At 39.4% G+C, this 25,596-nt stretch overlaps 1 protein-coding gene across 3 annotated transcripts in view; it reads left to right on the top strand.

Moving 5' to 3' along the window:
* The window catches only part of G2E3 (G2/M-phase specific E3 ubiquitin protein ligase), a 59,879-nt gene that overhangs the window by 1,302 nt on the left and 32,981 nt on the right, over positions 1-25,596 (top strand). For all 3 annotated transcript variants that reach the window (XM_014453348.2, XM_023751548.1, XM_023751550.1), the window contains 2 exons: positions 13,672-13,712; positions 24,580-24,677. In XM_014453348.2, the coding sequence (XP_014308834.1) occupies positions 13,676-13,712; positions 24,580-24,677 (135 nt within the window). In that variant the 5' untranslated portion in view covers positions 13,672-13,675. The remainder of the gene's footprint in view (positions 1-13,671; positions 13,713-24,579; positions 24,678-25,596) is intronic.

Below are 25,596 nucleotides of genomic sequence, written 5' to 3'. Positions count from 1 at the left end.
CCCATCCCTGCTAATGAATTTTTGTTTCTTCATTAGCTGGGGGGAAAATAGGTTTAAATGTTCAGTATTTATGATCGTTGAAATTTAAACATTTTGTGTAAGACTACAGCAAAGACATTCGCTATACTTTCCCATGAGCTATTCTCATTTTGTGTAAGCTACCAGCACATGGTAATTTTTTTTAAAACATTAGTGTCTACATTTTAATGTATCTTTTCCTTATCTGGATTCTTTTCATTGATTTTTTGCTCTGTCTCCCTAAATGAGTGAGTTCCAAATTTTATTGCATACACATTACCTTGACGGATTTATTAAATAACTAGTGGCCTGGTGCACGAAATTTGTGCACATTGAAAGGTAATTAATTAGAGGAAATATATTAATATTGCTATTTTCCCTTTCTCTATAATAGAAGTGTCCAGCCGGCCCCACCCCCATTGGGCGACACCAAGACCTGGCCGGCCCCAGCCCCATCAAGCCCCGTGGGCAGGGGACACAGCCTCACGTCATGGCACTGGGGCAGGGGGCGCGGCCTCAGGGGGCCTCAGGTCCCCCGCCCCGGCCCGGCGCCACGCAGCCTCAGGTCCCTGCTGATCGGCATTACAGCATGATGGCATGATGACCATTTGCATGTTACCTTTTATTATGATGATGATTCTAGCATTAGTCAGTTGCTCAGTGGTTAGAGCGTCAGCCCAGGGACTGAGGGGTCATGGGTTCAGATTCCAGTCAAGGACAAGCTCCATCCCCAGCGCTGCGTGGCCTGGGCGCGAGGCAACCAATCACATGAGATGCTTCTCTCTCTCTCTCTCTCTCTCTCTTTTTCACTCTCTCCCTCCCTCCCTTCCTCCCTCTTTCCTTCCCTCCCTCCCCTTCTTCTTCACTTCCCCTTCCACTCTCTAAAAAAAAAAATCAATGGAAAAAATATCCTCTGATGAGGATTAATAAATGCTGATTACTTGGCTTCATCAGAGTAGGTCTGGAGGATGGGGTCAAGGAATCTGTATTTATTAATTATAAATTTAACTAGAGAGAATTTGACCAGAGTTTCAAAAACTCTGACATGATCTTTCCTAAAGAGGCTTTATAAATTATTGATTAAGGGCATGGAACTGGAGTTAGTTCCATGTCTACCACTTGGTAACTTTGTGACTAAGAAAGCCATTTAACCTTCCTGTGCTTTGATTCCCTCAGCTGTGTATAACAGTATCTGCCTTGTAGGAGTACTGTGAGACTCAAATGAGTTAATACATAGACACATTGTAGAACAATGTGTGGCACATAGTAAATGTTACATATATCTCTTATTGAGTTACTAAACATTGTACAAACCACATTAGATACATTATCTCAATCTTCACAGATAGCACTGCTATATGTACTACTTTCAGATAAAACTGAAGCTAAGAGGGGTTCAGTAATTTATTCTCACACAACTAATCAAATGTTTGAACTGAGGTCAGAAACTAGATTTAATTAGAAAGTTTATGCCTTTTTATTTTATTTTCCTTTTTATTGAATTTATTTGGGTGACATTGGTGAACAATTATACAGGTTTCAGGTGCACAGTTCCATTACACATCATATGTACATTGTATTGTATGTTCACCACCCCAAGCCAGATATCCCGCCATCACCATTTATACCCCCTATACCAGCCGTGGGCAAACAAACTACGGCCCGCGGGCTGGATCCGGCCCGTTTGAAATGAATAAAACTAAAAAAAAAAAAAGACCGTACCCTTTTATGTAGTGATGTTTACTTTGAATTTATATTAGTTCACACAAACACTCCATCCATGCTTTTGTTCCGGCCCTCCGGTCCAGTTTAAGAACCCATTGTGGCCCTCGAGTCAAAAAGTTTGCCCACCCCTGCCCTATACCCTCCTTCACCTTCCCTTCCCCCACCTCCCCTTAGCAATCACTGCACTGTTGTTTGTGAGTTTTTTTCTCTTTTTTTTTCTGAATCCCACCACCACCACCACCACCACCTAGCTCCCCAATTCCCCCTGACCCCCAGCTGTCAGCCTGCTTTCTGTGGGTCTGTCTCTATTTTGCTCCTTAGTTCATTTTGTTCATTAGATTCCACATATCAGTGAAATCAAATGTACTAGTCTTTCTGAGAGTGGAAGAGAGAGAGGGGGCAGAGAGAGAGAGAGAGAGAGAATGAGAATGAGAATCATGAATGTGAGAGGCACATCCATTGATTGCCTCTTGCACAGGCCCCCTCTGGGGCAGGGCTTGAACTTGCAACCCAGGTAGGTGCCCTTGCCCAGAAATTGAACTCAGGCAACCCTTCACTGTGCAGGCCGACACTCTATAATCAGTGAGCCACACTGGCCAGGGCTATGCCTTTTTTAAAAAAGTAATGCTTTCTGCCCCTTTCTGCAGTCTGTCCTTACAAATGTTGCTCCATAAAAATCTCTGATGGCTTCCCATTGCCTACCATATAAAATTCAAATTTCTTAGTTGTTTTTTTTACAAAGCCCTTCTCAATCGGGTTCCAACCTCTGTTTTCAAGCATCATCTTCATAATATTCCACCACCTTTTTCCAACCTGTGACGTTTTATCCATACTACAGTTCTTCAAATCTATTCTCTATCATTTTTATGCTTACTTATCCATTGACCTTTTTTAATTTCCCCTTAAAATTTTCAAATACCTACCTAGATTTCCCTAGCCTAGGCAGAGTGCTTCTTCCACCTTGGATTTTAGTTGTATGCATTGTAACACTAGATTCTGAGCTCTTGTCCTCTTTGTCTTTTTACCTGCAAATTCTTGATACAGAACAATGAGTCCTTATTCTCTGAAACTATGTTCAATGAGTGCTAACATTGTATCGTGTTAATTCTGAAAGAATAGAATTCTGTGTAGTTTAGTAGAGAGATTTTAGTCATATATGGTTTGTAAATTCAACAAATATGGAAAAATAAGTACTGAAATCATTGGCTCAGACCTATCAAGTGGGAAAAAAATTAAGAGCAATATTTACTTTATACATATTTTCACACTAATCCTTATAGCCATTTTATTGTTTCCATATTAAGATGAAAAAAAACTGATGCACCAAAATATTTACTAACTTAAAAATTTTCTTTTGGCATTTAATTTCCATCTAGTACAATTTTGTTTTAACTATAGGAATGAGTTAAGTGTAATTTAAAAATTAACTTTATAATAGAAAGTTAGCCTTATTTGTACATGAATTCATTTTTGCATCAATTCTAAATTAAGAAAATATTGAGGAATTGAAAACAGATTTGCCTCCCCCCCGCCCCCGTTTGAACATTTAAGATTGTTACCTGACCTTGCCCTCAACCTTTTTTTAAAAAAAACCTGTCTGACAATGCAGAGACATCATTCTAAGGACCAGTGGGTAGAGGGGTTAGTCTAAGGATGCTTCCATGCCACATACCATCTCCAGCCAAAGTGGTACCAGGTATTTAAATCAGAGCTGAATAGCTGATGTGGGCTAGGCTGTTCACATTATTTCTCTTGAATTTGGAATTGGAATACCAAACAACTATTGGGAGCCAAACTAGAAAACTTTTCATGTGCTGAGATGACAATGGAATCAAGAAGAAACATTAAAAAGAGGCATAGGGAGCCAATACGAAGAGGAAGAAGGCGGGAAACATGTTTCCTGAGAACTAGTTGTAAAGTAACTCAATATAAACTTGTAGTAACTTTATTACATTTTTTTATTAAGACTTTTTTAATGAGCAATTTTAGGTTCACAGAAAAATTGAGGGGATTATAATAGAGATTTCCCATGTACCCCCTCCCCACACATGCATAGACTCTCTCATTGTCAATATCTCCCACTAGAGTGGTACATTTGTTAAAATTGATGAACCTGCATTGACATGGTAATCACTCAAAGTCCATAGTTTAAATTGCTATTCACTCTTGGGTGTTGTACATTCATTGGGTTTGGATAAAAATATGTAATGACATATCCATCATTATGATATCATACAGAGTATTTTCACTGGTCTAAAATGCCTCTGTGTTCCACCTATTTATCCCACCCCCCAGGGAACCACTGATGTTTTTACTGTCTTCATTGTTTTGCCCTTTTCAGAATATAATATAGTTGGATCTTTTTTAATATATGCATTCAGTGCTGTATATTTACCTCTGAGCATTGCTTTCACAGCCTCCCCCAAAATTTGATATTTTGTGTTTTCATTTAGTTCCAAATACTTTGTATTTTCTCTTGAGATTTCTTTTTTGACCCTTGTGTTATTTAAGTGTGTTGTTTAATCTCCGTGTGTTTGGGGATTTTTCGGTTATTTTTATGTTACTGATTTCTAGTTGTTTTTTTGTTTTTTTTTTCTTTATTGATTAAGGTATTACATATGTGTCCTTATCCCCCCATTGCCCCCTCTCACCCCCACTCATGCTCTCACCCCCTGGTGTCTTTGTCCATTGGTTATGCTTATATGCATGCATACAAGTCCTTTGGTTGATCTCTCCCCCTTACCCCCACCTCCCCTACCTTCCCTCTGAGGTTTGATGGTCTGATCGATCCTCCTCTGTCTCTGAATCTGTTTTTGTTCATCAGTTTATGTTGTTCATTATATTCCACAAATGAGTGAGATCATGTGATATTTATCTTTCTCCGACTGGCTTATTTCACTTAGCATAATGCTCTCCAGTTCCATCCATGCTGTTGCAAATGGTAAGAATTCCTTCTTTTTTACTGCAGTGTAGTGTTCCATTGTGTAGATGTACCACAGTTTTCTAATCCACTCATCTGCTGATGGGCACTTAGGCTGTTTCCAAATCTTAGCTATGGTAAATTGTGCTGCTATGAACATAGGGGTGCATATATCCTTTCTGATTGGTGTTTCTAGTTTCTTGGGATATATTCCTAGAAGTGGGATCACTGGGTCAAATGGGAGTTCCATTTTTAGTTTTTTGAAGAAACTCCGTACTGTTCTCCACAGTGGCTGCACCAGTCTGCATTCCCACCAGCAGTGCAAGAGGGTTCCTTTTTCTCCACATCCTCGCCAGCACTTGTCATTTGTTTATTTGTTGATGATAGCCATTCTGACAGGTGTGAGATGGTATCTCATTGTCATTTTGATTTGCATCTCTCTGATGATTAGTGACTTTGAGCATGTTTTCATATGTCTCTTGGCCTTCCTTATGTCTTCTTTAGAAAAGTATCTATTTAGGTCCGTTGCTCATTTTTTTTATTGGGTTGTTTATCTTCCTTTTGTTAAGTTGTATGAGTTCCCTGTAAATGTTGGAGATTAAACCCTTATTGGTGATAACATTGGCAAATATGTTCTCCCATGCAGTGGGCTTTCTTGTTGTTTTGTTGATGGTTTCTTTTGCTGTGCAGAAGCTTTTTATTTTGATGTAGTCCCATTTGTTTATTTTCTCTTTAGTTTCCATTGCCCTAGGAGCTGTATCAGTGAAGATACTGCTTCGGTATATGTCTGAGATTTTGCTGCCTGTGGATTCCTCTAATATTTTTATGGTTTCCTGTCTTACCGTATGTTTAAGTCCTTTGTCCGTTTTGAGTTTATTTTTGTGTATGGTGTAAGTTGGTGGTCTAGTACTGATTTCTAGTTTAATTCCATTGAGGTATGACAGCAGACATTGTATGATTTCTATTCTTTTAAAGTTGTTATGGTCTGTTTTATGGCCCAGAATGTGGTCTGTCTTGGTGAATATTGCATTCAAGCTTAAGAAGAATGTTGGATGAAGTTATCCATTATGTCCAGTTGATTGATTGATTATGTCCTTACTGATTTCTTTGCCTGTTGGATCTATCCATTTCTAATGGAGAGGGTTGAAGTATCCAACTATGGTAGTGGATTCATCTGTTTCTCTTTGCAATTCTAGTTTTGCCTCACATAGCTTAACACTGTTGTTAGCCACATACTTGTTAAGTATTTTTACACTTTCTTGTAGTATTGATCTCTTTATCATTATGTATGCCCTTATTTATCTCAGATAAATTTTCTTATTTTGAAGTCTGTTCCATCTGAAATTAATATAACTTCCGCTTTTTTTTGGGTTAGTGTTGGCAGGGAATATTTTTCTCCACCCTTTTACTTTTAAATATAAGTATATTTAAAGTGGGTTTCTTGTAGGTAAAGTCTGATTTTTTTAATCCACTTTGACAAATCAATCTTTCAATTGGTATATTTAGACCATTGGCATCAAAGTGATTATTTATATAGTTAGAGTTATATCTGTCATATTTATTACTGTTTTCTATTTGTTGCTTTGCTCTTCCTACTTTTATCTGCCTTCTGTGATTTTAATTGAGCAATTTATATTATTTTCTCTTTTTTTAGTATATCAGTTATATATATATTTTAAAAACTTTGTTAGTGGTTGCCCTAGAGTGCAGTATACATTTACAACTAATACATATTCAAATACATTGTTGCTATTGTTATTTTGAACAAATTATTTGTTAGATCAGTTAGGAATAAGAAAAAAGTTTTTATTTTACTTATTCCTTATTTGATGGTCTTTCTTTCTTTATGTAGACCTGAATTTCTCTCGCAAGAACTCCTTTTAACATTTCTTACAAGGCAGGTTGACTGGCAACAAATTTCCTTAATTTTTGTCTAAGAAAATAATTCTCCACTTTTGAAGCATAATTTCACAAGATATAGAATTCTAAGTTGGTTTTCTTTTTTTCCTCAACACTAAATATTTTACTTCACTCTCTTTTTGCTTGCATGGTTTCTGAGGAGAAGTTGTTTGTAATTCCTACCTTTATTTCTTTATAGGTAAAGTGTTTCCCCCACCTCTGGCTTCTTTTAGGACTTTTAAAAATTATTTATTTTTCCATAGTTTGAAGTGATATGCCTTGGTTTGGGAACATTTATCCTGCTTACTGTTCTGAACTTCCTGGATATGTGGTTTAGTTTCTGACATTAACTTATTATTGTTTCAAATATTTCTTCTGTTCCTTTCTCTCTTTTCCTTCTGGCATTCCTGAAATGTGTATGTTATACCTTCTGGGGTTTTCCCACAGTGCTTGGATATTCTGTTTTAATTTTTTTTTCAGTCTTTGTTCTCTTTTCTTTTTAGTTTTTTAAAGTTTCTGTTATGATATCTTCAAACTCAGCAGTTCTTTGTTCAGTCTACTGATAATGCCATCAAATGCATTCTTCATTTCTGTTACAGTATTTTTGATATCTTTAGCATTTAGTTTTGGTGCTTTTGTGGGATTTCCAACTCTGCTAACATTGCCCATCTGTTGTTGTTGTATACTGTCTACTTCATCCATTAGAACCCTTAACATGTTCATCATAGTTGTTTCATATTCCTCTTTTGATAAAATTCCAACATCTCTGCTATGTCAGGTTCTGATGCTAGCTCTCTGTCTTTTTAGGTTGTGCTATTTGCCATTTGATATGCACAGTAAGTTTTTCTTGATAGCCAACATGATGTACAGTGTAAAAGGAATTGTTGTAAGTAAATAGGCTGTTAATAATATGGTGGTAAGGTATGGGGGAAGAGGAAATGTTCTATAGCCCTATGATTAGGTCTCAGTCTTTTCAGGAGCCTATGCTCCTGGACTATGAACTGCACAAGTATTTCTCAGTTTTTTTTCTCCCCCATTGTGTGGGTCAGGATGGCTAGAATGGGTTGGGGTTGGATATTTCCTTTACCCCAGATCATTTAGGCTCTGACAATACCCAAGTAATTTAGGCTCTGATTAATTAGTTTTCTTGAGACCAGGACATAGTGCTTTGGTGTCTTTCAAAATGATACCTTTTCCCCCTCCCCCTGCCGAAAGTACAAGGAGATTTTTCTCTAACATTTACTGTGGATCCTTGTCAAGTTCCTGATGATAAATCTCACAATATTGTGACAGGGCCCCATGACTGGGTCCCTCTAGAATTTTTAAATATCAAAGTTGTATGCACTGAGCTTCCAGCAATTAGTCAATTACAGTTCAGGTTTTCCTACCCTTGCACTAGATCCCACAGCAGTTATAGCTGATAAGTCTCTGTTCAGGTAAGCGGTGACTCCCAGTATTCACCTGTATCTTCAGTCTTGGGGACAGTGGTACAGTGGGGCCTTGACTTAAGAGTTTAATTCGTTCTGAGACCAAGCTCGTTAAGGAGCTCATTAACTCAAATTACTCTATCAATTCAATGCAAAAAAACAGCCGAGAGACAGCTGGTATCTCAAAAAACTCGTTAGTCGGGACACTCGTAAGTCAAGGCCTCACTGTATATCCCTGGTCCACCCCTCTCGGACAGATCCAAAAAGTGTTACTCATTATTCAGTCTTTTCAGCTCTTGTTGTTAGGATGGAGTGGTGACTTATAAGCTCCTTACATGCGGCTTTTCCTTTTATTTTTTAAATTACTTTATTGATTTTTAGAGAGAGAGAGAGAGAGAGAGAGAGACGTAAGAGCAATACATCAATTTCTCAAATGCACCAGACAGTGGATGAAACCTGCAACCTAGGTATGTGCCCTGACCAGGAATCAAACCCTCAAAGTTTTGGTGTACGGGATGATGCACCAACCAACTGAGCCACCCAGCCAAGGCTGTATGAGTTCTTTATACTGTATTTTAGATAATAGCCCCTTGGAAGTATTGTTTACAAATATCTTCTGCCCTATAGAGATCCCTGGAAACCTCTGTGGTGTAGGTAACAGAAAATAAAAACTTGGGCTTCACCACCACCTACTGGAAAACAAAAGAAAGACCTTTAATTATCAACCAGCTAAACAGTGAGAGTCAAATACTTAAAATATTTCGTGACCTGGCTTGGTGGCTAAGTTGGTTGGAGTGTCATCCTTTACATCAAAATGTTGAGGGTTTGATTCCCAGTTAGGGAACATACCTAGATTGCAGGTTTGATCCCCGGTCAAGGTGTGTACTGGAGGCAACCAATGGATGTTTCTCTCACATCAATATTTCTCCCCCCACTTCCTCTCCCACTCCCTCCTTCCTCTCTCTCTAAAATCAATAAAATATATCCTTGGGTGAGGAGATATATATATATATATATATATTTCATTTCCACAAATATCCAGACAGAGATTAATCCATCAATCCAAGGTAAGAAGGGAGTTCAGAAAGAAAAGGAAAAATCTCAAGAAGGTGGATGTCCTCTTTACGACCCGATCTCCTCAGTCTCAGAGTACCACCTCCGTGGTGGGAAGTGGCAGGTTATGGGTTACCCGACCAGTGTGTTCCCTGTGCTGCCTTCCTGTAGCCAGAAGCACCTGCAGAGCCACTCTGTCTGAGTTGACCCAGCTGCCTCTACCATGCTCTACCTCAATGGGTTAGGGAAGGTATGTGTGGTGGGGGAGGTTTTGCATATCTGCAGTTACATTCTTTCTAGTGGGTTTAGCTGCAATGAGAACAGACTACTTAATGCTGGAAAGTTTTTTCTGCCTTTTTACAGTCTTTCAAGTGAGGATTTTACTGCCAGGGAGCCACAGGAGAATATGATGGATAATTCCCAGGACTGCAGATTTCTTTGATCAATAATGATAGGTGGTAGAATGCTGCCACCCTTTGCAGTACTTCTCTGCCCTTGACCCTGGGCTCAGCCTCAATGTGTGCCAACTGCCCAGGCCTGATTGCTGCCTCTGCCCCTCTGGTTTACCCAGTGGGGGTTGCACCTCTAGTGTTCACTGCTATTGCATCTTCTGGGGCAGCAGAGAACTCTGGAATGCATCTATGGCTCTGTCTCTGTCCTTTCCTCATCCTGTTGCCCTGTTCATTCCCACCTTCAGATGTCTTAATGCACATATCTCTCAAACGTGTTTGTGTGTTGAGCAGAAAATCTTTATTGAATTATAGCTATCCAACTTCAAGGGTAAAGACCTGAAGGTTTTCTCGTGCTGCCATGCTGCTGACATCTCAGAATCTCTGTTTTTGTGTTTTTGCTAATTCATTGGGATATTTTCCACATAATATCATGTGTTCTGCAAATAGAGCTATTTTGCTTTCAATTTGAATGCCTTTAATTTCCTTCTTGCCTAATTGTTCTAGCTAGAACTTCTAGTACAGTGTTGAATAGAAATGGTGAGAGTAGACCTAGTTGTTTTCTCCAGATTTTATGTGGAAAGCTTTCAGTCTTTCTCCACTGAAGTGTATTAGCTGTGGTGCCCTTTTATCATGCCAAGGAAGATCCCTTCTATTCCTCGATTGTTGGGTTTTTTATCACGAAAGAGTGTTGGATTTTGTCACTGTTTTTTTTCTGCATCAATCAAGATGAACATGTCATGTTTTGCTTTTATTGTTAATGTGATGTATTACATTATTTGACTTTTCTTCATACATTGAACCACCCAAATATTCCTGTGATAAGCCCCACTTTGTCCTGGTGTGTAGTTCTCTTAACAAAGATTCAGTTTGCAGGTATCTTGTTGATGATTTTTGCATTTATATTCATAAGGGGTACTGGTCTGTAGCTTTTCTGTGATGCCTTTAGCTTTGGTATGAAGATAAATGCTGGCTTTATAGATTGAATTAAGTGTTTCCTCCTCTTCTATATTTTGGATCGGTTTGGAAAACATTGGTGCCAGTTCTTAAATACTTGATAGAATTCATCAGTGAAGTATTCTAGGCATGGACTCCCTTTAGTTTGGAGATTCTCGATTTGTGAATTTTTCAGCATTCCTTCTTTCATTTTCTTGTTGGCCATGTTGAATTTCTTTTCTAAAGTGTGCGTTCAACTCCTGGATATCAAAACCAGATAAGGACACTACAGTAAAGCTACAGGCCAATATTCCTGATGAGTATGGATATAAAATTTCTCAATAAAATACTAACAAACCAAATTCAACAGCACATTAAAAGGATCATACATTATGATCAAGTAGGATTCATCCCTGGAGGCAAAGATGGTTCAACATATGCAAATCAGTAAATGTGATACATCACATTAATAGAATGTGAAATAAAAATTAAAGTCATCTCAATAGAAAAAGCATTTAACAAAAAACATTCTTTCATGATAAGAATTCTCAACAAATTAGGTATAGAAGGAACATGCTTCAACATAATAAAGGCCATCTATATATGCAAGCTAGCATCATACTCAATGGTGAAAGGTTGAAAGCTTTTCCTGTAAAATTAGGAAGAAGACGGATGTGCACTCTCACCATTCCTATTCAACATAGTACTAGAAATCCTAGCAGAGGAGTCAGGCAAGAAAAACATAAAACATATCCAAATCCAAAAGAAATAAGCAAAATTGTCTGTTTGCAGGTGGCATAATCTTATATATTGAAAGCCCTAAAGATCCCACCAAAAAAAAAACTGTTAGAATAGCTACCCAGCTGCCATGAAAGGGAATTTGGCTTACTTTATTGCATTAGTTAGTTATTGCTGTGTAATAACCCCAAAACTTTGTGACTTGAAACAATAAACATTTATTATTTTTACCATTTCTTTGGGTCAAAATTTGAAAGCAGCTTAGCAGTGTGATTCTGGCTTAGGATCTCCTAGGAAGTTGCTCCCAGACTGTCAGCCAGGGTGCAGTCAGTCCTATGAAGGCTTGATTGGGGCTGAAGGATTCACTTTTAAAATGACTCCCTTATAAGGCTTTGAGTAAATGCCCCACTTCTTTGCCAAGTGGACCTCTTTAAAGAGCATCTTGAGAGTCCTTTATGACATGGTAACTACTGTAGCTTCCTCCAGTGCTGATGACCCATGATAGGAAAGTCACAATGCCTTTTATGACATAGTCACACATTGTCATTTCTGCCAGGCTTTGTGGTGGAAGTTGCTAAGCGCAAGGAAAGGGAAATCAGGCTCCACCTGTTGAAGGGAGGAGAATCAAACTGAATATCACTAACAGACCAAGTTGGGGTAAGCAGTGGAAGACTCAAGAATACCTCTAGACAGTGGCTTTCTAGATTGCTTCGTTAAATTGTTAATGATGTTAAGTTATTGTTAAGACTTGAGCTGTTATTGAGAGCCTTGGCCGGCCCTCACAGCCCCTCGGAGCCTCGGCAGGTCCTCGTAGCCCCTCACAGCCTCGGCTGGCCCTCGCAGCCCCTGCTTCGTCTGGAAGGTCATCCAGACAGTCGTCCAGAAGGTCGTTCTGCTGTTCGGTCTAATTAGCATATTAGTTCTTTATTATATAGGATATACTTACATAACATTGTGTCCCCCCCACTACTTAGGGCATCTTAAAATTCATGTACTGGAAGGAAAACAAATGATAAAAATCCAACTAAAATGTATGAATAATCCTTAATTTTTTGCTGAAGCTTTGTTTTGGAGATGGTTGTTTGAAATAAAGCAGTCATTAATCAGATGCGGGGGAATAGAAAGAAGGCTAAGTGAATTAGTCAAAGTATGAGTTATATAATGTCTTTAGAACATCCAATTTGGGGTTAACTTTTATTTTTTATATAATTTTAAACAGAGAAAAGTTAAAATAATAGTATAAGGTACTTTTATATATATTTTATCCAGATTCACTGGAGTTTTTTTTATGACATTTGCCTTATCATCCTTCTGTTCTAAATAAAACCACCAGTGATGTGTGATAGGTTTTTTTTTGTTTTGTTTTGTTTTTCTCTCACTGCAATGAAAGAGATTGCAGACCAGAAGAACTACAGGGCTTCTAACCAAAGGCTATGTAAATGGTTGAGCACTGTACTGGAATTAGAATGTGACTATAGCAGTCATATGCTTGCAGTTCTATATAGAATGCCGACAAATATAACAGCCACAAATATAGCCGGATGAAGAATTGTTTTTCAGGCTACTTAAATATGAATAGCATTGCTATTGATGATGTGATTTTTTTTTTCCTAAACAATAAACAAATCTTGGTAAAGTTATAAACAAAAATAACATACAAATTTCCTTGACTTTACATAGGAGTAGTAGTTTGGAAATATTCATTTTGTCCTAAAATAGCAAGAAAAAAAAGATGATATTTATAAATAATGGAAAGACTCATTTTGTCCTAAAGTAGCAGGGGGAAAAAAGTCTATATGTAAAATGGTTCAGGTTCTGGGTTAATGTAATTATAGATAGGTTTGAGGGTTTTTTGGTTTGTTTCTTTGTTTTGTTTTGTTTTAACCTACCTGAATCCTGAATATCCATCTGGAAATTCAGAAGTTTAGACCAGGATTTTTTCAGTCATTATGCTGTGGCACACTGGTATGCCGAAGAATTTTTAAAACATGCAATATCTGACTATTTAGTCAGGGTCACTGACCTCTTCTCCCTTAGATTGTCAAATAAAAAAATGACAAGGACCAAGACAGCAATAGCTGTTGGTGTGAATGAATCAAAATTATATCTGTGTTTTGTCATATTGGCAAAAAATATTACGTTTTTTTTGTGTGCTGAAGAATTTAGTAAAAAAAAACTTGAAAATCGCTGGCCTAGAATGTTCTTTGTTGTGTAGGACTGTTGGGTGCATTGCAGGATGTCTTGAAATCCTGGCCCCTATCCTCTAAATACAAGTAGTTATCTTAATCTTTTGATAACAACAAAACATTCCTTCCAATTTTAACAATGTCCACCACCTTTTGTCCAGAACTATCAGTCTTAGTTGTATAAAAGGTGAGGAAGTCATGTATTAGAGTATGAAATAATATGCAACTTATTTGTAATTATGCACTGACTAAATTTAAAATGGATAATTTGAAACTTTTAAAATTAAGCTGGCTGTATTATATGTTCTTATTTTTCCTAGTAAAATGAATGAAAATAAACCAAGTGACTCACGGACTCTCGGTAAGTGACAGTATTTAAAATATTTTCAAATATAATTTAAAATATTTTACTCATGCTTTTTTATAATAAATCTCTTCAAAATGCTACTCAAACTATAGAAATGAATTCCCCGATTCATGCTTGCTTCATATATTCATGTATTAAAGTATAACATTGTGTGTGTGTTAATTTCAACAAAAATCTGCTATAGGAAGAAAATTTGCTATATTTTATTTGTATTCTCTATATGTATTTATCAGGCATTGTTTATATCTTAATAAAATTATTTATTTAATAAATAAATTTTTTCACATTCCTTTACAAAAGGAAAAATGTAGGTGAGAACGATTTAAACAAAACATGAAAGTTTAACATGAAAAGCAAAAGTTAACTTTGAATGGTCACAACAGTCTCCTCAAATAGATACAGACCTTTGCTTTTAGTTGTTTTTTCTTCATTTATATATTGAACTTAAACAGTATTTATTGACTTGTTACCATGGAAAATGAAAAATTTAAACTGTTACTTTATTTATTTAAATATATTTTGTTGATTTTTTACAGAGAGGAAGGGAGAGGGAGAGGGATAGAGAATTAGAAACATCAATGAGAGAGAAACATCGATTCAGCTGCCTCCTGCACACTCCCTGTCTGGGATGTGCCCACAACCAAGGTACATGCCCTTGACTGGAATTGAACCTGGGACCCTTCAGTCTGCAGGCCAACGCTCTATCCACTGAGCCAAACCAGTTAGGGCTAAACTGTTACTTTATACTCTTCTGCTACCACTCCTCCTCTCATCTATCCTTTTATAGATTTATTTTGTTTTAAATATATTTTTATTGATTTCAGAGAGGAAGGGAGAAGGAGAGAGAGACAGAAACATCAATGATGAGAGAGAATTACTGATCATCTGCCTCCTGCATGACCCCTACTGGAGAGCAAGCCCACAACCCGGGCTTGTGCCTGACCTGGAATCAAACTGTGATCTGGTTCATAGGTCGGCACTCGACCACTGAACCACACCGGCCAGGCTATAGATTTATTTTTTTATTCCCTTTCAATTTAACATATTACACTTAGAACTCTATGGCTTGCCTATCCTTTGTAGAGAGTATCTGTGGACTCCACATCATGTTGGATAAGGAAATTTGTGTTCTTAAACTTCCCTCTGCTTTCCTGATTTTACTTACAGACTTCTATCAACTATGCTAATAGTTCTGAAACTTAGTAATTCATAGAGTACCTTCATATATTTGCCAGATGTAAATACTACCTATTCTGTTATTACTTAATTTTTTTGCTAGGATTGACTCAATTTTATATATATACTAGAGGCCCAGTGCACAAAAATTTGTACACTCGGGGGGGAGAGGGGGTCCTTCAGCCTGGCCTGTGCCCTCTCGCAATCTGGGACCCCTCGAGAGATAATGACCTGCTGGCTTAGGCCTGCTCCCCGGTGGCAGAGGGCAGGCCCAATCCCTAGGTGCAGCCCCTGGTCGGGCTCAGAGCAGGGCCGATTGGGGAGTTGGGGCGCCGCCCCCTGTCATGCACAGAGCAGGGCGGATCGGGAGGTTGCGATGCCACCCCTAGTCACGCTCAGGGTAGGGCCGATTGGGGGGTTGGGGCACCGCCCCCTGTCACAGTCAAGGCAGGGTCGATAGGGAGGTTGCGGCGCTACCCCCTGTCACGCACAGAGCAGGGCCGATCAGGGGGTTGGTGCGCTGTCCCCTGTCATGCACAGAGCAGGGCCCATCAGGAGGGTTGGGGCTCTGTACCCTGTCACACACAGAGCAGGGCCGATCAGGGGGTTGGGGAGCTCCCCCCTGTCACGCACAGAGCAGGGCCCATCAAGGGGTTGAGGAGCTCCCCCCTGTCACTCACAGAGTAGGGCCAATAGGGGAGTTGGGGCACCGCCCCCTGTCATACACAGAGCAGGGCCGATCAGGGGGTTGGGGCACTCCCCCCGTCACACTCAGGGCAGGGCCGATGGGGAGATTATGGCTCTACCCCGTCACACACACAGCAGGGCCCATGGGGGGGGGGCGGTTGGGGCGCCGCACCCTGTCACACACAGAGCCGCAGGGCGATCAGAGGGTTTGGTCGCTGCCCCCTGTCACGCTGATCCTGGTGCCAGGAGGCCTCGCTGCTCCACTGATCCCAGTGCTGGGAGGCATATTACCCTTTTACTATATAGGATAGAGGCCTGGTGCACAGGTGGGGGCCAGCTGGTTTGCCCTGAAGGGTGTCCTGGATCAGGGTGGGGGTCCCGCTTGGGTGTCTGGCCAGCCTGGGTGAGGGGATGATGGCTGTTTGCAGCTGGTCACACACCCTTCAGGGTTTGGGTCCCCACTGGGGTGCCTGGCCAGTCTGGATGAGGGGCTGAGGGCCGTTTTCAGGCTGGCGGGTGACTGAAGCTCCCAACCTGTCCTTTTTTTCTTTTCTTTTTTATTCTGGGCCAGCTTTAGCTCTGAGGCTCGGCTCCAGCTATGAGACCTCCGCTGCTGAAAGCAGGTTTCTGGCCTTTGTTTACCTTCTGTATTTGAAACAATGTTGCGGTCCTGCTGGCTGAAGCCTGGCTGACTGAAAGCTGGTTTCTGGGGTTTTGTTTAGCTTCTATATTTGTTACAATGTTTCTTAGAGAGCAGCTGAGAGGCTGGCAAGGCAGGCGGGGAACCTGGCTTCCTCCGTCACTGGAGCAAGCAAGCCTCCCCATTCGCGTCAGCTGCCTGGCTTCCGGCCGCCATCTTGGTTGGCAGTTAATTTGCATATTTCCCTGATTAGCCAGTGGGAAGGGTAGCGGCCGTACGGCTAATTACCATGTTTCTCTTTTATTAGATAGGATATCCTATATAATAAAAGGCTAATATACAAATCAAATGAACAGCAGAACAACCGGTCGCTATGACACACACTGACCACCAGGGGGCAGATGCTCAATGTAGGAGGTTGCCCCTGGTGGTCAGTGTGCTCCCACACGGGGAGTGCCGCTCAGCCAGAAGCCAGGCTCACAGCTGGCTAGCCCAGCAGCGATTGTGGGAGCCTCTCCCGCCTACGCTGCAGCGCTAAGGATGTCCAGCTGATGGCTTAGGCCTGCTCCTTATGGGCCATCAGTCAGACATCTCCTGAGGGCTCCTGGACTGCGAGAGGGTGCAGTCTGGGCTGAGGGACCCGCCCCCCCGCCCCCAGTGCGTGAATTTTGTGCATCGGGCCTCTGGTATATATATAAATGTGTTTATTTCATTATCTACACTAATGAAAGAGAAAGATGTAAATTGACGTTCCCTTCATGATGCCCACCAACCAATCAGGAGTGGGTATGCAAATTAACCCAACAAAGCTGGCAGGCCTGTGGGCAGTGCGCATGCACGCAGACTACGAGCGCCTGGGGGCAGGGCAGGATGCTTGCGTCGTTGCCATGGCAACAACGCAGGCATTCTGCACCACCCCAGCCGCTCCGGGGCTCTGGGCAGTGTGGGAAGTTGGAAAGGTGGCTCTGGGCCAGAGTGAAGGAGGAAAGGCAGCTCTGGCCGGAGCGAAGGCTGTGCTGGCAGCCAGGGGAAGGAAGGCCTATTCTTGTAGGAATTTTCATATATCAGGCCTCTCGTTATGAAATAATATCATTTGCTATAGTAGAAGATGATCTTACATACAATGAAGTCAGAACAATTTTACTGAATTCTAAACATTAAAATTAAAAAACAACAAGTACAAATAAAAACAGAAGTAATCTATTTATAAAATCCATGCCAAAAACCTATCCTGTCCTGTATTCAGGGTCTGCATACTGGGTGGAGGCAGGAGGGGAACAAATTGAAAGCTGCAGGCTCACAGTATATATCAGATGCAGCTTCATCTAAGCATATATCATGAGGACTCCTCTTTTGTAGTGTAAGCTAATTCCTTGTGTTTCTCTTTCTCTTGATAGCTGCATGCGCACTTACAGTAAAAGTGTAGGCACTAGGGATGAAGACATTAAGGTGGGAGCTGCTGTTGTAAAATGTCCAATAAACAGATGGCAATTTGCTGGAGTTAATATGATCAGTTACTTTATATGGGGGAAGGCAGGGGAGCTAGACTCTTTTAAAAGATTGGAGGAAGGGGCTTTCAGGTATGGCTTATCTCATTAAACTGGAGTGAGGAAGGTAAATATAGAGGGGATATTTTGCAATATAATATTGGAATCTATTTTGTGACTAGCCTAGATAACAAATATAGAGCACCTTTTTAACATACAACATTGATTGTTGATTAGTTAAGGCAGGGATAGGGAACATCTAGCCCATTGTCCCTATAAGGCCTGCGAAATCATTTGGTCTGGCCCTGCCGAGACATTATGGGTGAGTTAATTAAATGTTTAACCAAATATAGCAGGCTAATTTTGCATGGCCTGGGAATGATGTTATAAATATCCAGCTCACCCTTGGCCGGAAAAAGGTTCCCCATCCCTGAGTTAAGGTAAATAAGACTAGCTGCTACTGTTATAGGTGATCCCTAAAGTCTTAATGGTTTAACACAATAAAAATTTATTATGTGCTCATGTTACAGTCCAGTGTGGATTATTTAGCGGAGGTGGGGCAGACAGGGAGTTTCAGCTCTGTGCACTCATTTAGAGAGTTAAGCTCCTTCCATCTTGTATTGATCTACCACCTTGAGATTCTCGGAGGCTTTTCTCTTCAGCTAGTGATTTTCTCATTGTTTTATTAGTATGTTATAAATTTTCTGAATAAGTAAACATCATGAGATATGAAAGATTGATAATAATTATACTAACTCTTCCTCAGTTCTATGTGCCACGCCCTTTTAATTATATTACTATATACTATATCATTTAATCCTCATTAAGACACAGTTTGAGGTTGGTACTGTTGTCCTCATTTTTAAGAGGAGGAAACAGGGAATGCAGGGGAGAGTGGGGAGGGGGAAGAGATCAACCAATGAACTCATATGCATAACCCATAGGCCCAGACAATAGGATGGTGACGGTTGTGGGGGAGGGATGTTGGAGAGGGCAATGGGGGAAAAAGGGGACATATTTAATACTTTCAACAATAAAGATTTATTTTTAAAAAAGGAGGAAACAGAGCCATAATGTATTTATGTGACCTGTCCAGGGTTATACAGTGAGAATGTAGATCTGAGTCCTAACTCACATGTCCCTGACTCTACAGTTTGCCTTTTTTAAAAAAATATATATTTTATTGATTTTTTACAGAGAGGAAGGGAGAGGGATAGAGAATTGAAAACACTGATCAGCTGCCTCCTGCACACTCCCCACTGGGGATGTGCCCGCAACCAAGGTACATGCCCTTGACCGGAATCGAACCTGGGACCCTTGAGTCTGCAGGCCGACGCTCTATCTGCTGAGCCAAACTGGTTAGGGCTACAGTTTGCCTTTTTAAGATTATTTTTATTTATTTATGTATTTACTTTAGTCTTTATTTATCTCGCTAATATTTATTGGAAGTCAACTGTGCACTGGAAGGAATGTAGATGGTATGTAGAGATCTTACACATTTCCTACCTTATAGTAGTGAAAGTAAGTCATATATATACAATAAAGGCTAAAACCAAGCAGCACTATAAGAAATCTCTTGGAGGAGGGTTTTGCTCTTAGAGTTGCTATGAATTCAAGGAGCAGAGTGAGATGTTTGGGTTAAGGTGATGTTGGGAGAATTTATCTTGAAAGTTGGAAGCCTAGGGAGGATCCAAAAAACAAACGAGAGGAAAGAAGAGGACACCTTATGCTTGGACATCGCCCATTTCTTCCCAGCACACCTAGTTTTTCTCTGGTCCTACTCTCAGAGAAACATGGAAATGTCAGCGTGCGTCTGTGTGGCCCAGTAATTGAAGACTAGTGCTAATTTAAACAATGGTTATATTTGGTTATATTTCCTGTTCTGTTTTCAGTCTACCTAGACTGGGATTTGTATTCAGAGGTAAAGGAAAGAGTTGCACATTTCTCTGAGATCACTGTTGATTTGTGTAAAATACTAACCTGACTTCGTAGGAAAGGAATGAAATGGTGAGGGGCATGCTCATTGGTGAGTAAAAAGAGGTAGAGGCAGGATTTTAAGCTGGTGTGGATTCTTTCAGCCTTGGGAAAATGCAGCTGGGAGGCTCTCTGTACACTGGCAATCTGTTCCTGACATGGGTGAACTGAAGAACCTGTAGTTTGTGTGGTAGCTCCTCCTGAAAGCAATGATCTGATTCACCATATGATTTCCATTCTTTATGGACTATAAAAAAGACACTTCACCATTTTTTGAAAGGAATATGAGCAGGAATGTTGGTAGCTTATGCATTATTTAGAACCTGCCATCTTGCCGTGGTCTCACAAAGGAAAATGACAGCATTGTCATGATGGTTTCAATGTATGTGATGGGAATATAGATGTTGGATTTTGGAGCTTCTGTGAATTGCTGAGGATATTAAACCCTCAATTTTTTCCCATCCATTATTGCAGATAAATATCTGGTATCATATTAAAAATTTATATTGCATGTACATTTGAGAAATATAGTATGCTGTTAACAAAATTATTAACTCCAGCTCATATTTTATCCAAAGTAATACATATGAAAGATTACAGGACATCACATGGGCACAGATGATAGCTAGATTTGGCTCACTCTTATTTCCACTAGTGTCACATAGAACAATTTTGTTCATTTTGAGACATTTTCAGTGAGATACTTGGAAATTTGGATAAGACTATTACATCAAGGCACATAGATAAAATGGCTTGGCAGCAGCACCATCTTGTATTTACATAGTTCCTCTTTTCTTTTTGGCCACTTGTGAGTCTCTTTTATTTCAGTTGCTCTAGATTCTTGTAGTCTTTCTCCTTTTTCTTTAGTAACACATCTTTGGTTATACCTCTGCCAATTCACAGATCTTCATTGACTCCTCTTTGCACCCCAAATAAATTACAAACTCCTCAGGGTAATAATTAGGGTCATCCTGTGTAACCACCCTCCAGAACAAAAAGTAGAATAGAAATAGCACCCAGAAGTCATCCTTGTTGTTGCTGTTCTCATGCTGTCCTATTATCCTTCCCAAGAATAATATCTGACTCAAAGTCTTCTTTTGTTCATCGTTATGCTCATGAGATTCATCCATGTTGTTGGTTATAGTGGTAGTTCATGGCTGTGTAGCATTATTTGCATACCTCCATCAGCAAACTTTATGTGTATAAGGCTCTTCCTAGATGTGGCTTGGAGAGTGATGAAGTTCAGTAAAGCTTAAGCTAGTCATGCAGACACGGAAGTTCAATATGGCCCTGCTGGGACCCTCAGTTTCTGTCTAGACCTCCTCAGGAGCCAGAAACAGTGCACAGGATAGCATGAGTGAGCACTTTAAAATTGCTCTTGCTTAGAGCTGAGCTTCTCAAACTTCTTTCTAAATTTGTTATTATTGTGGTAAAATGCACATAATAGAAAATTCACCATTTTAACTATTTTGAAATGTACGATTTGGTGACATTATGTACATACACAATTTTGTGCAACCATCACTGGCTCCAAAATATTTTCATCACCGTCAAAGGAAACTCTATACCCATTAGGTAGTCACTTCTCATTTCCTCTGGAAAACATCAGTCTGCTTTTTGTCTATCTCTGTAATATACCTATTCTGGATAATGAAATCTTATATAAATGGAATCATGTACGTAACCTTTTGTGCTTGGATTCTTTCATTTAGCATAATGTTTCAAGACTCATCCATGTTGTATGTATCAGTACTTCATTCCTTTTTCTAGCTAAATAATATTCCATTGTATGGATATACTATATTTTGTTTATTTATTTATCCACCTATCAGTGAACATCCCCCCCCCTTTTTTTTGGCTATTGTGAACAGTGCTGCTATGAACATGAGTATACAAATACTTGTTTGAATATTTATTTTTTATTTCTTTGGCATGTATACCCAGGAATGGAATTGTTGTGCCATGCAGTAACTATGTTTAACTTTTTGCAGAACTGCCAGATTATTTTCCAAAGTAGCTATACCATTTCACATTTACATTAGCAGTATATGAGGGTTCCTGTTTCTCCGCAGCCTTCCAAACATTTGTTATTATCTGTTAATTGTTACTGTAAGTGTTATTACTTTTGTTGTTGTTAATCCTCACCCAAGGATATTTTTCCATTGATTTTTTTAGAGAGAGTGGGAGGGGGGAGACAGAGAGAAGGAAACATCATGTGAAAGAGACACCTCACATCAACTTGTTGCCTCTGGCATGCGCCCTGACCAGGAATGGGGATTGAGCCTGCAACCAGAATCGAACCTGGGACCTTTCAGTCTGAAGGCTGATACTAGCCACTGAGCCAAACCGGCTAGGGTGTTTTGATTATAACCATTCTAGTGGGTGTGGAGTGGCATCTCATTGTGGTTTAGATTGTATTTCCTTAATGAATAATGATATTAAGCATCTTTTAATATGCTTACTGACCATATATCTTCTTTGGAGAAATGTCTATTCAGATCTTTTGCCCTATTTTAAAATTGGGTTGTATTTTTCTTGTTGAGTTGTAAGACTTTCTTATACATTCTGGACACTAGACCCTTAACAGGTATATGATTTCCAAATATATTCTCTTAATTCTCTGTACATTATCTTTTTACTCTCTTGTTATTATCCTTTGATGAACAAATGTCTTAAACTTTAGTGAAGTTTAATTTCTCTATTTTTTCTTTGATTACTTTTGTTTTTAGTATCTTGTGATATTTAAGAAACTATTGCCAAATTCAAGGTTATGAAGACTTACCCCTATATTTTCTTCTAAGAGTTGTATAGTTTTGACCCTACAATTAGGTCTTGGACCTGCTTTGAGTTAATTTAATTGTTGTATATGGTGTTAGGAAGGGGTGTGATTATATTATCTTGCATGTGACTATACAGTTGTCCCAGCACCATTTAAAATATTTTTTTGTTGATTGGTTTAGAGAGAGAGAGATGTCATTCTGTTGCTCCATGCATTTATTGTTTCATTGGTTGCTTCTTGTATATACTCTGAGCAAAGATCGAACCTGAAACCTTGGTGCATTGAGACAGTGCCCTAACCAACTGAACTACCTGGCAAGGGCCTGCCATCACCATTTGTTGAAGAGACTTTTCTTTTCCCATGGAATGGTCTTAGAATCCTTGTTCAAAATTAATTGATCTTAGATATATGGGTTTATTTCTGGAATCTTCTTTTCCATATATCTATATGTCTATATATCTTTCCATTTCTCTTATGCCAGTACCACACTGTTTTGATTTTTGTATCTTTGTCATAAGTTTTGAGTCTTCTTTCTTTTTTTTCTAGGTCAATCTAAAGGTTTCTCTCTTTTATTGTAAGTCAGTCTAAAATTCTGTTGACCTTTTCAAAGAACCAACGTTGCTTTTATTCATTCTATTGTTTTCTTTCTCTTTCATTTTTTTCTGCTCTAATGTTTATTATTTCTTCCCTTATGCTAGTTTTGGGTTTACTTTATTCTTTTTTTTCTTCTTCTAGTTCCTTAAAGTTAAAATTAAATTTGATTTTTATAGAGGCTTTCAGGAGCTTACTGACCAGCCAGAGGTGGAAGCTTAGTTTCTGGGTTTTTCCTGAGTATGCACCCAGCCCTGAGCATGTGTGTGTCCTAGATTCCCTCACTATATGTGGGAACTTTTCAAAGCCATTATTTCCCCATGTATCCCCTATTTCCAGCCTCTTCTTTCTTAGGCTTTTTAGTCTGTCACCTGCTTGTTCTGTCAGTTATCCTTTGTTTCAAGCTGCTGCAGCTAGTATATTTGTCTAAATGCTTTTGATAATGGTCAGACTCCAGCCCTGAGAAAGTTCTGACCTAGGCAAAACAAAGGCAAGCATCTGAGCCCATCCCCTCAGGGAGCCTCTACATAGGTCAAAACAAACAGTAACATTTCTTTGAGAACAAAGTCCACATTACCTCCTCTTGGACAATCCACACCAGGAACATGGGCCATTGTACTTAAGGCCATTGCCCAGCTGGAGATTGGGAGGTGGGAGGTGGGAGGTGATGGGTGAGTTAAAATACCATAAAGTTCTCATCAAATATAGCAACTTGTTTTTTTATTAAGCACTAGAGGCCCGGTGCATGAATTTGTGCATGGGTACGGTCCCTAGGACTAGCCTGTGATCAGGGCCATCTTCGCCGGCAACCAGCCCCGCCCCCTTGCCGCCACCCACTCCAGTTCCCGTTCACCATTGGGCGATTGGAGCCTGAAGGCCAGGGGGAAGGATCGAGAGGTCGGCCGTTCCCTCCCGCTCGCCAGCCCTACCCCCGCCGTGGGTCACCCTCTGTGTGTGGGGCAACTGGCAGGGTGGGGACCTTGGCCTGGTGCCGCCCGCACCCTCCACCACCCACCCCCAGGTCCCTGTTCACCATCGTGCGATGATAGCCTGCGGGCCGGAGAAAGGGATTAAGAGGTGGTCAGTGCACCTCATAGTGACTGGTTGAGCAGTCGTTCTGCCATTATGGTCGCTGGGCTTTTATTATATAGGATCCTCCTAATTGTTGTAAGATTTCAGAGTTTCTGAAAAATTGATTCTGACAGTTTTTGGCAGCTTAATCGTTGCTTTAATAGAGTTTTGAAGACTCTTAATCCATTGTTTTCAGTGATGTTACCTTGCTGGTTGCCATTTTATCTATACACTGGAATTCATCATTAAAGATTAATGAATAAAATATAAAGTCACATTATTGTTTTAGAAGTAGGTGTTGAAATTTTAAGTTACTGATAACAACATAATGTGACTTGCTTACACAGAAAGAATTGAACACATCAATTGAAAAAAGCACTAATTCCATAGGGTGTTGTTGTGTTTTTTTTAATTTACAAAATATTTTTCCTATCTAATTTACTTTTTCACTGTTAGCTTGTGTTTTCTGTCGAAAAAATGATGATTGTCCTAATAAATATGGAGAAAAGAAAATTAATGAGAAATGGAATCTCACTGTACATTACTATTGTTTGGTGAGTATAATTTATATGTAAATCTTAGAAATTTGATGTTCTTCTAAAGAAGAGGATTAGATCCTGATGATTGGTTTCTGAGAATTAGATAACTTATTTAACTATTCTGGCTCTCATTTTGCCTATATGTAAAAATAAGATTTTCATTAAGACCTGCCATCATTACATATTTATTTTTGCCTAACCTTTTGACTAAAGGTAATAAATATTTGTAGAAAAGGAAATAAGTTAATTTCTGATGGGTCACTCAAAAGTAAAAGAAAAGTAATTTCATACTGAAAATTAGTCTCATTTATTTCCCCATTCCCTCCACCAATTTCTTGATTCACTGAATCTGTGTCTTAAATTCTTATTTTCTGGGTACCGCTTTAGGGCTGTTCACAGCATGGAATCTGGCTTCTTCCAGAGCAAGTGAAGAAAAAGAAAGAGGGGATAGATACAGACACTATCATGGAATCATGTGACCTAGTCTTCACAGTCACATATCACTGTCACTTTTGCTTTGTGCTCTTGCTTAGAAGCGAGTCATTAAGTGTTAACTCACACTCAAGGGGAAAGGAATTAGACTCCACTTCTTAAAGGAAAGAGTATCAACTAATTTGTGGACATATTTTTATACCTACCACAGTATCCATGTTAAAACTCTTTAGATGCTTCCTTAAGAAAACATATAACATATTCCTTAGTGGTTCTGTAAGACTAGTTTTGTGTCTCAATTACCCTATGGGTTAAACAAACTTCTAGACTGGCCTAAGAACCTAATTCCTTTGTACCAAGAGTTAAGAAAAAATGAAATTGGCATGCCAAAATTTTTTGTAAATTGGAATTTATTATATTTTGCATAACAAGAAAACTTTTTCATTTTTCTAAGAGTTTATTTTACTTTTTATGTAGAATTAAGAGGGCTATTTTATTAGTC

The sequence above is a fragment of the Myotis lucifugus genome, unplaced genomic scaffold, assembly GCF_000147115.1.
Source record: "Myotis lucifugus unplaced genomic scaffold, Myoluc2.0 scaffold_22, whole genome shotgun sequence".
In the NCBI taxonomy this organism is placed as follows: domain Eukaryota; kingdom Metazoa; phylum Chordata; class Mammalia; order Chiroptera; family Vespertilionidae; genus Myotis; species Myotis lucifugus.
This window is presented reverse-complemented; position numbering and strand designations above follow the sequence as displayed.